The 15,736-nt window shown below is 40.3% G+C and overlaps 1 protein-coding gene across 1 annotated transcript; it reads left to right on the forward strand.

The window, feature by feature from the left end:
* mmd2a (monocyte to macrophage differentiation-associated 2a) lies at nt 1-15,720 on the forward strand. The gene is made up of 7 exons (XM_028599958.1): nt 1-351; nt 3,834-3,915; nt 5,103-5,263; nt 10,213-10,287; nt 11,302-11,403; nt 11,584-11,653; nt 14,087-15,720. Exons 1-7 carry the CDS (start codon nt 323-325, stop codon nt 14,285-14,287), a joined length of 720 nt encoding a protein of 239 aa, XP_028455759.1. The 5' UTR covers nt 1-322; the 3' UTR covers nt 14,288-15,720.
* The last annotated feature ends 16 nt before the right edge of the window (nt 15,721-15,736 follow it).

Here is a 15,736-nt window from a genome sequence, read left to right on the forward strand (position 1 = left end):
TCCTGCAAACACATCTGAGACTCCGAAAAAAATCTCTGTACAGTTCCCCAACACACATCGCCTCCGTGTTCCCACCGGGATGGCTCGTTGTTTGACCACCGGAGACGTCCCGAGACTTTAGATAAAGTCGTGTATTTGTGTGCAGTTGACTCTGCAGGGTCGATGTCCCTGTCGGACTTTATGTGTTTATGTTTGCACGCGCGGCGGTGGGACATCCGGAATGGGGGATCCGTAGGAGGAGACGACGCTCGCTGGTGTGCTGTTAGCAAATAGAGCGCACCAACGCGCGCGCGCAAAAAAAAAACAAGCCCATACGCACGAGATGGACTTTAAGAGGACAAAATTTGGAAGGTAATTTTTTTTTTATTTTCTCAGGAAAGTTTGACTGCTAATATCTGGCAGGATATTTTTCATGTGTGACACATACTGTGCATCCATGCGCACTGACGCGTTGGCACGCGTTGTGTGTGTGTGTCAGAGAGAGAGAGGAGAGTGAGTGAGAGAAAGAGAGAGAGCGAGAGAGAGAGTAACGAACTAGGATATCGCTACTTTTATTAAGTACCCAAATAAGCTGAAGAGAGCACTTATTAACTATTTCACTTTCAGTTTTACCATCAGAATCGCTGTATTTCTTGAAACCAAAGTGCTTCTCCGTGTGTCATCTGTTCCATCTTTTCTGCTGTCCAGGTTCCTTTACTGGCTTTGGTTTAACAGTTGTGAGTTTGTTGGTACCTTGTGCTGCTGCATTTTACTGGGACATGGCGTCACAAACAAACAGCAGTTTAGATTATAGATTAGATATTTGTTTCCACAGTCAGTACACATAACAAACACACAGCAACATACATATGAACACGTAACAACATCTTTTAGTAAAAACATTAGTCTGCTTAAGTAGAAAGTATTAGTTCACTTGCTGCCTTAAACACATGAGTACACCTAACTTGAAAAGACAATTGGTATGAATACAGTTAGTTGAAATGGTGTAAAATTGTATGTTTGTTTAACAAAAGGAAGCAAGTTTCCTTGAATATACAATGTAAAATAGATGGTTGTTTTAACTCACAGTATCAAGTTCTAACAATAAATTATTATTAATTAAACATCTTCTCTAACTTACCTTCGTGAGTTGAAATAGCATACAATTGTATTTTTGCTTGACAAGAGGAAGCAAATTTCCTTGAGTGGACCATGTAGTATTGGTAGCTGTTTTAAATCACAGTATCAAGTTCAAACAATAAATGATCATTAATTAAACATATTCTATAATCTAACTTTGTGGGTTGAAACAACACTATTCTTAATGTTGGCTTTACTCACATTTTTAAGGCAGCAATTGAACTTACATTTTTAAGTAGAACCACCCTGATAATTTGGGGGGGGACAAAACTTACGCTGAAGCCTGCTTAAGTGCATTCATCAGTCAGTCAGTCAGTCAGTCAGTTAGCCTCTATGGCTGTGTATGGGGATAATTGTGAGAACCGAAGAGTAAGTCCCAGAGGAGATGAACTTGATCTCTGCTGTAAAAGGAATAGCCCTGGAGTTACAGAGAGTGTATACACACACACACACACACACACACACACACACACACACACACACACACACACACACACACACACACACATTCCTATACACAATGTCCAAAGGTTTTGATCCTCTTAGCTGCAACCAATCCTATTAATGTATAGAATGTGCTGTAATGGGCTTTTATAACACAACAAATGCTCGCGTTGTGAGGTTAAAAAACCCACCACGCAAATGTATGGAACCATATGAGGTGCATACACACACACACACGCACACACACACACACATGCAGAAAAGAAGAAAGAAGTGTGTGGAAAGACAAATACATGAAAGAGAGAAAACAGAAAGAATAGTGTGCTGATGAGGACAACAATGCCCTCTCTGATCAGAGCCCGTAAATCCCTATCCCGTCCTTTCGGTTCATTACACACACACACACACACACACACACACACACACACACACACACACACACAGAGTTCTGACATAACCAATTAGAGGACATCAGAGTGCTACATTCAGGTCCATTGATAGCTCTACAATAACACAACAGTGCTCAGAAAAATGCTGCTCTCTTGTTATGCACTTGGCACGGCCTGTGGAACTGCAGGGGAAACTGATGGAATGGCAGCCAAACAATCATGTAATCTTACTAAATGTTTGCTTTTTGTGGATAACATCTTTAGAAAGATGCACGACACAAGCATTCGCAGTAGGAATCATGCTATTCATAAAAGTCTATTAGAAGCAACAGAGAGAGCTGTATTGACTCTCTATATACTGTAAGTGTTAGTAAGCAACAACAAAAGAAAAGAGATACGGAAGAAGTGAGTGGGTTTGTGGAGGTTGTGTGTGAAGGACAGATGTGTTTTTTGCTTTAGAGAGCGCTGCTGTACCACCAACCTGACCTACAACAGGAAAACACACTGACATTCTTGTTATGGGGGTTCTGGTGGTGGGTGCACACACGCAGGCACGCACACACACACACACACACACACACAAAAAAGATGACCCACAAATTTGACTTGCTCATTCTTTTTCTGTCCACCAAACCACAGGCACACGCGACTCCTTTTGAAAAGATAAAACTGGTGATCAAGATGTCAGAAGTAGAGCCCCGTAATATAGTGTGTCCATTATAAATTAGATATGTAGCATGTTCTTAGAATCGAGAGAGGATGCCTTTTATCACAGATTGACGCCTTAACTATAAGTTTCCTATCTGCAGATAGATATCTGCAGTGCAGCTTGAAAGGTTTGGACTGTGGAAATTACTTTTTTTTGTGCCATATGTCAGGTTGTTAGGTTATGCAAGACTTTTTCCAGCTACATTAACAGGAGTGTTTTGGTAATCCGGTTGTTTTATAGACTTTTAGGTGAGGGTTGCGACGAGTGATGGTGTCACTATGTCTGCTTCTTCTTCACTTCAAGACCATTACAACAAAAAGCTATGGGACATGTGTGTGTGTGAACGAGGGGTGATGTCTCTGTGTGCGTGTGATGATGATGCGTCGGCCTAAATGTGTAATTAAATAACACAGCTGACTGACGCAAACACACCTGTGCCCCTGAACGAGAGGCTACAGTCAAATTAGCATGCGTGTGTGTGTGTGTGTTTGTTTGTGTGTGTGTGTGTTTGTGTGTGTGTGTGTGTGTGTGTGTGTCCATCTTGTCGTATAAAATGTGGTTTCGTAACATCTCCAGATGTGTTTTTCCCTTTGAGCTGGGATTGAGAGATTTACTACTGATTAAAAAGCAAACACAACACACACACACACACACACACACACACACACACACACACACACACACACGCACGCACGCATGCACGCACGCACGCACACACACACACTAAAGTAACTTTGTCAGTAGTGTATGCTAGCATAACAAATAATGCAAATGTAGTTAATGGTTAGTGGTCAGTGTGGTATCCTGTTGTTGTAGTACGAGCAGTGACATCACCGGTGACCATAGCAACGCAGACAGTTGCCCCAGTAACGATGAGGCACACTAAAATTCAGACAACGTGATGTGGATTAGAGACCTGTAAATCCTCCAAGAATGGCCGTTACACACACACACACACACACACACACACACACACACACACACACACACACACACACACACACACACACTGGCCTTAATGGGTTCAGCACACAGTAACTTATTAACTAATAAAGCAGGTTTTGCGTCTAGATCTGCATTCGTTACCTGAACACACCTCTCTCCTCCCTTTCTTTCTCTGTCTCTCTCTCACTCACCCCCCCCCCATCCCCAAACCCTCACCTCTCTCTCAGGTTCATGAACTGCAGGGTCCCGGCCAGTAAGAGATACCAGCCCACTGAATATGAACATGCCGCAAACTGTGCCACACATGGGGTGAGCCAAACAAATACAGACAGACAGTAAAGATATTTTTTCTTCAGCCCTCCTAAAGCTTTTCTGGTTTGCAATCTCTATTGTTGATCTTGAAGAAGGCCTGAGGGCCGAAACGTTCTATATGTATATATATAAATAAAGAGAGAAATGCATATGGAGCCAGAGTGTGCAACATTTTTTTTTTTTCATTACTTTTAAGTCTACTTCCAGTGATCAGCACTTCACAACAGCCCTTGGTGTGTGTTACTCTTCTATATATTACAATATCTACACACTGTCCCCGTGTTTCCTGTGTTTAGCGAGTCTGTCAGTTCAGAGATGACTCTGAAAAGATGGAGAGGATTGCGAGGTATGAGGCGGAATATGGAGGATTTTGGGCCGTGCCATAGAGGCTATAATCTGTGATTCAGCCTGTATTTTTCTCTAATCTGCTGTAATCCCTGTGCGCTTCTGCCTCCGACAGAGCAAGACAGACAGTGAATGAAACAGAGAGAAAACATGGCTGTAATGACTGTAAAGCCTGACATGGGCTGGGACTCAGCCAGCTGAAGGGGCTATTTTGCAGGGCAGTGTATCCCATAAACATCAAGTATCATGTTCACCTTTTGTTAGATACAGAATCAGTTAAAGGAGAAGTTGGTAAATACACCACTCTCAAGTGTGTACAGTAAATAGGAGTACAGCCAACAGCTGGATAGCTGTGCTTAGCGTAACAGAAAAGATTGGTAATGGGTGAACAGCTAGCATGGCTCCCTGTCAATGGTAACACAATCCACTTCCTAACATGTTACGAAACAGCAAAATGACGTTCTTACACTTTGGTTTGTTGTTTCTGTTACCTTCAGACAGATCCAGGCTAGCCTTTTCCAGTCTTTATGCTAAGCTAAGCTAACCGGCTGCTAGTGGTAGCTTCATACATAGAGTACAGACACAAGAGTAGTATCAATCTTCTCATCAAACTCGCGACAGAAAGAAAGCGAATAAGCGCATTTCTTAAAATGCCTGGTTACATTAGTGAAATCCTAGATTTTATATTTTTATTTTATATAGCCTAGCGTTAATGCTCTTTTAAGAAATCAGAACATTTTAAAGGAAAGTCTCTATCATATATATACTATGTCAAATATAATGTGTGTATTATGAGAAAATGAAACTATAGGGTTTTGTATCATTCTGATGTTCTCTAGGTATGGATCCTCCCCAGTCTGGTGGGCGGGTCTGTGCTCTACTTCCTGTCTGTGGACCAATGGCATAGTGTGGCTGCCTGGCTCTATGGGAGTGGTCTCACCGGCCTGTTTGTCACCTCAACGCTCTTCCACACCGCTGCCTGGAAAATCAGCCACCTCCGGTGTGTGTGTGTGTGTGTGTGTGTGTGTGTGTGTGTGTGTGTGTGTGTGTGTGTGTGTGTGTGTGTGTGTGTAGCAGAAAACGCTTCTAGGGATTTTTGGCAGATGTGCACGTTGTGTGTTTATGTGCTCCGGTAGACTTTTACATCACACTCAGACATACAGTTTGTTAATTATGACAGAGCCAGAATGCCAGAGCGCAAACAACAGATGTGGTGTAGTAATGGAAATATTTAATATCTTTAACTCACACCCTTTAAAAAGCATTCACTTACATATTAACAGTCAAAAAACCCACTAACTCTACATTCAGCTTGGTCCACTTTCCTGTCAAATAAATCTTCAGTCATAAAAAAAATACCTCAGGAAGCCATGTTCTTCAAATGTGGTTTAATTAATCCGGAATAACATGCTATCAGGCTGAAATGATGGTTAAATCTCTCATAGGTCTATATATTAAATTTATTAAATATTATAAACTATATTAGGTTTGAGTTTGAAGGTTTATTGTTAACCCTCATGTTATCCTCGGGTCAATTTTGACCTGTTTATTTTTTATATCAGAAAATATGGGCTGTTGAAATATGCCCCAAAAATGTAAAAAATTAAACGTTGGAAAAAGCAATAACAATGTTGAAAAAAAGTGACCAAAACGCTGAAAAAAAAACACAAACACGTATAAAAAAAACTTACAGAAGCATATTAGATTCACCATAGAAAAAGCTTCCTAGCTTGTAATTTTGAGAAAAGATCTCGTAATTACGAGATCCTGATCTCATAATTTTGAGAAAACATCTCATAATTATGAGTTCCTATCTCGTAATTTTGAGAACAGATCTCGTTATTATGAGATCATTTTAAACACCTGGAAGGTGGCATATCTAGTTGTCAGTAGGCCACGGCGCAGTGTTCAACTGTACCACCGAGAGGTAACATTAAATTCTGCTGGGTTAAGTTAGCGTGATACTTCTAATGTAACTTTATAGTATTAGTTAATGGACAAATGGACACATTTCAGATGCATCATCTTATAACCGTGAAGCATGCCATATCTGTTCAACTGATCCTGCAGAAACACTACAGTGTCCAACAGATCAGCATGGGCTTTCTGCCGGAACAACCGCCTGAGGTGCCCGTGCAAAGTCGACAAACTGATAACAGTCCCATCTATAGTACTTAAAGACATTAGCATCTCCCAATGTCTCAAACCCAAACCAAAATAAAAACGGATTAAACTAAACAGGTGAGACGTTGGCCCATTTGCTGCCAGAGCTGTTTTCTCTTGTTGCGAAAATGCATTCATCTCCTAATTACGAGATAGGAACTCATAATTATGAGATCCTTTCTCAAAATTACGAGATCAGGATCTCGTAATTACGAGATCTTTTCTCAAAATTATGAGTTATTTTCTCAATATTACGAGATAAGGTGTCTAAATTGTTTTTTTATATGGTGAATGTAATACGCTTCCGTAGCAACTAAAACAACAAAAGTGTTTTTTTCATGGTTGGACGGGAAGACAACGCAAGGTTTTATTGATTTGGACTGGTGTTTTTCTTTTTGTTATGTATTTTATCAAGTACAAATATTGACCTTATTGTTAAAATGGAATTAAGACAATTACAGCAAACAATCATAATGGTTTCTCCATAACCTGAAGGTTCTCATATAAAATCCTAACCATATTCACACTTGTCATTATAACCTACCGTAAAGGGATTCATTTGTATCTGAAAATGAGCTCATATATGGCGTATGCCCCAAAAACAGTCCAGTTACAGATCCACCTAAATGTGAATAATCCTGTACTTTTGCAGGTTTGAGGTTAAAGACTTGTTTCTATGACAACAGCTCCAAATTATTTCCAAACCAGCTGAGATTTCCAGAAGCATGTCAAATCATCAACATTTGGGCACCTGGGTAGCTCACCTGGTAGAGTAGGTGCCCATATATGGAGGTTTACTCCTCGACGCAGTGGCAGTGAGTTCAAATCCAACCTGTGGCCCTTTGCTGCATGTCATTCCAGAAATTGAATAAACCCATGACTTACAGATGGAACTATAGTGAAGATAAATGATTCCCCTTTTTGTTTGGGACCCCCTGGAACAGAGGTGTCAAAAGTATTCACATTCATTACTCAAGTAGAAGTATAGATACTAGGGTTTGAAAAGACTTTTGTAGAAGTTGAAGTATCAACTCAAGCTTTTTACTTAAGTAAAAGTGTAAAAGTAGTGGTTTTAAAACTACTTAAAGTATAAAAGTAAAAGTAATGTAAGGCAGAGATCTTCAACAGGGGGTCCTCAGAGTCATTGCAGGGGGGCCTCCAAATTATTGTACATTTTTGAGTCTTTAAAAAAAATTAAAATAAAATGCCTTAACATAATTACAACATATTATTAGCAAATATAAATTCCCACTGATGATAGGCTTACTGGCCTATAGGTAAGGTAGTCACTAAGATATCAGCCCACAGATACAGTTAATCCTAGATTTACTGTGCTACATACAGTATGTAACATTAAAATATGATTTATAAAATCATGCCAACAATTAATATTTTAATAGCTTATGAAAAAAGGTATGTAAGAAGGCTTTAGGTTGCCCTAACAGTTATTGTAGGCCCAGTTTAATATGCAACTTAATTTCATACAATATGTAGGGGGTCAGTGCTACATCTCACTTTAAGTTAAGGGGTCCTTGGCTTAAAAAACGTTCAAGACCCCTGATGTAAGGGGGGGGAATGCCATTAAGGACAACAGCTTAACTCTAAAACGCGGGGACAAAATCATATGACTATAATAATGTTATATTAAAATCATACCTGCAAACTCAGGTGGGCTACATCTCTTCTGTGTTTTTCAGACGGCAGCTACAGTCTGGTGTCAGACTCCTCTCCAGTGAAATATAGAAACACCTTTACACCGTTTAGCTCTCAGCATTTTATCATGTTTACTCCAGCTGCTAGCTAACGCTAGGCTAACCTGCTTCCAACTGTAGTGTTGACTAGCGTCCCGTGCGGCGATGTTTCAGTTCCCTCTAACGTCCGTTTTCGGAGCATCGCGCAGGCATCTAAGCGGCACCTAAATAAGGCACCGAAATCCGTGTTGCTATTCGTTCCGGTAGATAACGGTCGTTAAGGCACCGATGGCGTATTAGCACCGGGTCTGTACAGGTGCGATGGATCGCGTACAAACCAATAGGGTGTCGGAATAGCTATGTTTATACTTCTCATCCAACCACAATCAAAGTCACTCTCTCCTGATGGAGCGATTTGGATAGGTTTTTTTGTGTGTTTTTTTGAACGATGACTGACGAGCTGGAATGAAAACAAGCCGAACTGAAATATGAGTAACGAGGCTATTTTTAAAATGTAAGGAGTAGAAAGTACAGATAATTGCGTGAAAATGTAAGGAGTAGAAGTAAAAAGTATGCTGTAAAATAATTACTCCAGTAAAGTATAGATACCCAAAATTTCTACTTAAGTAAGGTAACGAAGTATTTGTACTTCATTACTTGACACCTCTGCCCTGGAACCTCTTCAAGGACACCTGGGGGTCCCCGAACCCCACTTTAAGAACCACTGGTATATACTGTATACCGCCCGGCCCTAATCAAGCTAACTTAATCATCCATACAGAGAAACACAATGAATATAGTTGTATAACCCTGAGCTATTGAAAAACGACACTATGTGTAAAACATAAAAGTTAGTGTGTTTATTATGATTTTATTAACATATTTAACTGAGAATGTGATGAATGAATAGAGTCCAACTCTTAAACAACTCCTCTGGCCTTTCACACAATAGTCAGAAAAGACAAAACAGGCACTGTTTTATGTCGAAGGACAGAGTCAGGGGAAGTTTGAATTTGTGGTGTGTGTGTGTGTGTGTGTGTGTGTGTGTGTGTGTGTTTTTTCACAACAACCAAACGTGCCTTCTAAAATGTGAGACCTGCTATGCGCTGAAAGAAACTACAGTCCCCCTTTTTGCTTTTTGTAATGTTTTGCAGGCTTGGTCCTGTGCAGAGGTGTCCAAAGTATTCCCATTCATTACTCAAGTAGAAGTACAGACACTAGGGTTTGAAAAGATTTATGTAGAAGTTGAAGTATCAACTCAAGCTTTTTACTCAAGTAAAAGTGTAAAAGTACTGGTTTCAAAACTACTTAAAGTATAAAAGTAAAAGTAATGTAAGGGGGAACAAATGCCATTAAGGACAAAAGCTTAGCCCGCCCCACAGGGGACTATAGTGCACTACCCCACCTCCACAAAAAACATTTTTCTAAAGGCCATAATGACTATAATAATGTTATAATAAAATCATACCTGCAAACTCAGAAGGGCTGTCAGCATTTTAACAGTGTTTACTCCAGCTGCTAACGGTAGGCTAACGTTACCTGCTGTAAAGTGTGGTGTTGACTAGCGTCCCGTGCGGTGATGTTTCGGTTCCCTCTAACGTTCGTTTTTGGAGCATCAAAGAGAAGCGCAGGCATTGAAGTGGCAGCTAAATAAGGCACCGGGTCTGTGCAGGTGCGATGGATCGTGTACAAACCAATAGGGTGTTGGAATGGTATATGTTTATACTTCTCATCCAACCACAATCAAATTCACTCTATCTGTATGGTGCAATTTATCTGGATAGGGCTTTTTTTTTTTTTTTGGGGTTTGAACGATGACAAGCCAGAATGAAAACAAGCCGAACTGAAAAAGGAGCAACGAGGCTATTATTAAAATGTAAGGAGTAGAAAGTAAAGATAATTGTTTGAAAATGTAAGAAGTAGAAGTAAAAAGTCTGCTGTAAAATAATTACTATTAGTATAGATATCCAAAATTTCTACTTAAGTAAGGTTACTTGACACCTCTGGTCCTGTGTAGTTTAAAAAAATATGGATTCAACTAGAATTGAAGGATAGAAATGGGCTTTTGTCTCTCCTTCTCTTTGTCTGTGTGTAGGAAGGTGGAGCAGCGCTTCCACATGTGTGACAGAATGGCCATCTACTTCTTCATAGCTGCCTCCTACTCTCCCTGGTGGGTCAAGGAGTGACGTACAGTCTGGTGGATTATACAGCTGGTTAAAGCGTAACTCTCGCCAAAATGCAACCTAGGGTCTTTTTGTGAATGTACCCGAGTCAAACTTTCGTTTAAAAGCGTAGTTGGGAGGGAAGCGCCACTTTTAGGATTGACCGTATTTTCGTTTTCAAATGGCCTTTTGAATGGGAGTGCTAGGGGCGCTGCTATGATGGCACAACATGAAACTTTGCTCCAAGTATCACCAGGGGCTCTACACATGAACCAGATTGTTTGTGTACACAGAGTTTACTGAAAAGAAAGGTTTTAACAACTCACTTTAGCCGTTGGTTTTTCCGCTCGCTGCCATCTTGCCAGCTAAAGGAGTACGCCACCGTTTGTTGAAATAGGGCTTATTACGGCTGTAGATAGGTGGGCTAACGCATTTTTTGTCTCAGTGCAAGTAATTAGGTTGTTTTTTTGTCTTTTGTTGGCTCACTTTTACTCACAACATGCTAACCGGCAACATAGGATTCCATTCACTACGCTAAGCTAACTAGCGGCGGCGCTGCCGGTGTTGCACCGGACTAAAACGATGCATGCACAAAAAATGCGTTGGCCCACCTATCTACAGCTAGGGGAGACCGTGATGAGCCCTATTTCAACAAACAGTGGCGTATCCCTTTAAAAAGAGTCGATCTCTGAATGCAACATAACAGGGAGGAGAGTAAAGATGGAAAGCTCCTAAAGCTTAGTTCCATATTAAATGCATGGATTATTTGTTGTTTTGTGAAAAACAATATTGACCTTGTAGTTGTAAAAGGAGCCTCATATAAGAATGACATTTCCTCCTACGGAGTCCGTTCATTCACATTCGGAGATCGACTCTTTTATACAGTCGCTTCCGTCCTAATTATGCTTTTAAACAAAAGTTTAACCCGGGTACATTGACAAAAAGACACTAGGTTGCATTTTGGCAAGAGTTGCGCTTTAATAACGAGCCCATACGGTGAATGTACTCATGTGTCTCCCCAGGCTGATGCTGAGGGATCTGGGCCCCTGGGCGTGCCACATGCGCTGGCTCATATGGCTCATGGCTTGCGTAGGATCCGTGTACGTCTTCTTTTTCCACGAGAGGTAACAAAGTCTGTCTTTGTGTCGCTCTGCTCTGGGTCCCCCCGGGTTGAAAACAATTAACCTGAAACTAAACTTGCATCCTTCAAGTGTTTACAGCAAACACCGGGCCGGTTTGAAGCAGAAACATATTCCGTAGAACACGGTGTTATATTTTCACGTGGTCTTGTTTCTTACCTGCAGGTACAAGCTGGTGGAGTTGTTTGGATATGTGGCCATGGGGGTTGTTCCGGCTTTGGTCATCCTGTCTATGGTAGGTCAAGGTCTAAGCATTGTGTTTCTCTGCTTCTGAGAAAAAAAGCTTTCTTCTGTGAGGCCTCTTCCGCTGCAGCCGGCTTCCTGCTATTGTGTGAACTCAGACACTGTCCGGATTTAAAGAACCAAACAGATGGTGGAGTTGGTTTTTGCCCCTTACCTACAAATCATTTACTGTAACATTACTGCCGACTACTTTCCAATGTACTGTATATGTTTTTAGATTGACTTCGTCACAGGTATAAGGTTGTATTATATTAAAATATATCATAACAATCACGGTATATATATTTTATATATTTCTCATCGCCTAAAAATCCCATAAAAAAGCAGGTAATGGATTATTCTGTCTCTCTCTTTAGTCAGTTTTTAACCCTGCCAGTGGCTCTCAGCCTCAGGCCCATGGATTCCTACTGAAGATGTAAATCTTGGATCGGAAATATATAAGTTTGGAAATTTGCTTTCTTTTTTTCTTGAAAGGGCTTGAAAGGTTTTATTTTTTTGCAAACACGAGTAAAGAGTGTAAAGCATTTGTTGGGAACTATTTCCTGTCGCAAATGATTTCACATTTTGATTCAACCAAAAACAGTATGCTTTGGAAAATGGTTGGTAAAAATGTAATAACACATCGTATGTACAATTTTAAAATTCCTGGTTTTAGAATCAGAAATCAGAACCAGACGTACAAAAACACACAAAACATTTTGTAAGTCACACACTAAAACAACTTATTCACCATAGCTTTTGTTGTTGGAATATATTGTATTATTAGGGGTCCAAACATCAATGCTGCTGGAACTCGTTTGTTGTTATTACATTTTTTATCATTATCACTTATATCCTATCATCTTTTTGCTACAGTAAAACAGCTTGAAATTCCTTTTGTTAAACACGCTCTTTAAACCTACATTGTTTAATTTTTTGAGTCCATTCTTGGTTCTTTAACCAATATGTGCTCAATTACTTCTACCAACTAATCAAAGTATTCTTGTAGAACCTGCCGTTCAGAATCATTCAGAATACATAGGAGTGAGTCGCTCGAATGACGGCCGCCATGTTGCCATCTTTAAAATACATTAGCCAAAAAGGGTCACACCTCCGCTTTTCAAACTTTTACACTCAGTGGCACCGTGACGAATGCCAGCCGGGAGATTACTCGCGACTGCCGGCAGATGTGAAAGCCGGTTGAAGATGGAGGATCACACCTATTCTCGAGGATATGTAACGGAGGAAGCGAAAAAGAGAATTAAAACGACAACGCGACAGACAAAGCAACAAAACCAAAGTTAATATGCAAGTGGCTTTTCCAAGATGGAAAGAGGAGCAAAGATTTTAAAAAGGGACGCCGAAGTTGCCTGCTTCCTTCCTTCTGCCTATTTGTGTAAATTCAAAGTTTTATAGTTGCTTGGCTAACCATAGCATGGTTGTACATAATGTCGTGATTTCCCTGGCAGACAACTCACGTCATGCAGTTGTAACACAGACAGCTAGAACAGCTGCGTGTAAACGATGGAGATACTAAGAGCTCATTTTGGGTTTCGGCCACCGTAGGGGTAAAAACGCGCTTGGAATGGGAAGGGCTAGAAAGTAATATTCAGTTGGTTGTCCGATACAATTACACCGCTAGATGGGAGAAATTCTTATACAATGTAGCTTAAAGGTCCCATGACATGGTGCTCTTTGGATGCTTTTACATAGGCCTTAGTGGCCCCCTAATACTGTATCTGAAGTCTCTTTTATATAGACCTTAGTGGTCCCCTAATACTGTATCTGAAGTCTCTTTTATATAGACCTTAGTGGTCCCCTAATACTGTATCTGAAGTCTCTTTTATATAGACCTTAGTGGTCCCCTAATACTGTATCTGAAGTCTCTTTTATATAGACCTTAGTGGTCCCCTAATACTGTATCTGAAGTCTCTTTTATATAGACCTTAGTGGTCCCCTAATACTGTATCTGAAGTCTCTTTTATATAGACCTTAGTGGTCCCCTAATACTGTATCTGAAGTCTCTTTTATATAGACCTTAGTGGTCCCCTAATACTGTATCTGAAGTCTCTTTTATATAGACCTTAGTGGTCCCCTAATACTGTATCTGAAGTCTCTTTTATATAGACCTTAGTGGTCCCCTAATACTGTATCTGAAGTCTCTTTTATATAGACCTTAGTGGTCCCCTAATACTGTATCTGAAGTCTCTTTTATATAGACCTTAGTGGTCCCCTAATACTGTATCTGAAGTCTCTTTTATATAGACCTTAGTGGTCCCCTAATACTGTATCTGAAGTCTCTTTTATATAGACCTTAGTGGTCCCTTAAAACTCATATTAATGTTAAAAAACCTCATAAAGTGAAATGTTCATGCCATGGCACCTTTAAAAAAAGAAAAAGATTTGTTTGAGCTCTTCACTTCCATGACTTTTTGGACTGTTCCAGGTGGAGCGTGCAGGTGTGTGTGAACTGGCAGTGGGAGGTGTCTTCTATGTGGTGGGTGTGGTCTTCTTTAAGAGCGATGGCCTCGTCCCTTTCGCCCACGCCATCTGGCATCTTTTTGTGGCAGCGGGAGCATGCATTCATTATTACGCCATCTGGAGGTACCTGTACTTACCCGGGCCGCTGCTGCAGACGTCGAGGTGACTAGCCTCTTCTCGTCATTAGGCCATTTTGTTTCGACTACAGCTAACCTGACTCCTGAGGCTGAACCTGGAGAGACGCTACTGAGACGATCGGATCGCACTGGCTGCTGCAGATCAGATGAAATTCTCCACAGTTGGGGCCAAAACCCCTGGGGGAATCTTACTGTTAATCTAAAAGGCCTTTTTTTAACATGCTAATTACATAACAGACTGACCAGTGAACATTCATACTGACTTAACCAAACGTACGCAGGAATACGACTCTCAGAAAGATAAGAAACAGCCCTGGGTATGAATCTTCATTTGGGTTCATCACCTGCTGGGAGATGTTTGTGCAAATGGGGCAACATATAATGTGCCAGCAAGCTTAGATGACCAATGTTCAGTGAAATGGAGTAGTTTGACAATTTGCTAATGCACTTAATTCCCTTTCTTACTGGGAGTTAGATGAGGAGATTGATACCACTCTCATTTCTGTACTAAATACATAGTCAGCAACTCTCTGTAAGAATAAGCAAATAAGCGTATGAAATGTATTTCTTTAATCACACATCTTCACAAGAGAACTGACAACATACACTCTGTGACTAAACTATCCTGGGCTAATAAACTCCACCCTTTACACCTTTACATATTCCAACCATAAGTTATGTGCCAAAACGTTCCACAGAGGCATTCCTCTATGTTGGTGCTGCTAACTCCTACTTTACTTTATTTTGGTTTTGTCCATTTTTGCACAGTGGCAAAATATGAAAATACAGAGTTGGCATTACAAACAACACACAACGGTTTCATAAACAAACGTTTTAGGTTGACTTAAACTGCATTAAGCAACCGGCAGACAGACTTAAAGTCACCATATATTGGCTGATATGAATTCACATTGACTGATGACCCTCTCTTATTCCAGATAAGTCGACTGTTGAGGATAACGGGCCTCAGTAGCCCGATTGTGATTCTGTTTTGATTTACATTAGTGTTGAATCTGCCTCAAAATCAATTCTCATCCTTTTTTGTTATGTTATTTGAAAGATTAAAAGTCTAATCTAGAGCTAATGTTACACTAAGTGTATTAAATGTCGCGGCTATAAGCATTGGTTATGTTCTTTAGAGGACGATGGTTGCAAGTTGTCCTGTTTAAGTGGTGCACTCTTATCCATGAGCACCTTTCTATCAGCAACAATGTTGAATGAAATTTCCTAAAATCCTCAGAATACACATGGGCATGTTATACACCATTTTTACTTTTACCGTTTAAATTCTTATACTTCTTTAAGCGCTGTATGGATCCACACTTGCCCGTTTTTCCCCCTAACCTCTAGTAGTTCAACTGTTTGTTTTACACAGCAATTACTCAGGAAGTGAGCATTTATTTAATGATTTAATGAAAAAAAAAATCAGATGATCTATTTTGTAAAATTGTATTTTCATTGTATTAAAGACGATAAAC

The sequence above is a fragment of the Perca flavescens genome, chromosome 15 (genome assembly GCF_004354835.1).
Source record: "Perca flavescens isolate YP-PL-M2 chromosome 15, PFLA_1.0, whole genome shotgun sequence".
NCBI classification, from domain to species: domain Eukaryota; kingdom Metazoa; phylum Chordata; class Actinopteri; order Perciformes; family Percidae; genus Perca; species Perca flavescens.

Excerpts from the sequence above, each read along its gene's own strand:
- mmd2a (XM_028599958.1), top strand. The coding sequence starts at position 323 with ATGGACTTTAAGAGGACAAAATTTGGAAG. Across the intron at positions 3,916-5,102 it reads CAAACTGTGCCACACATGGG|GTATGGATCCTCCCCAGTCT; the intron begins GTGAGCCAAACA and ends GATGTTCTCTAG. Across the intron at positions 10,288-11,301 it reads GCTGCCTCCTACTCTCCCTG|GCTGATGCTGAGGGATCTGG; the intron begins GTGGGTCAAGGA and ends GTGTCTCCCCAG.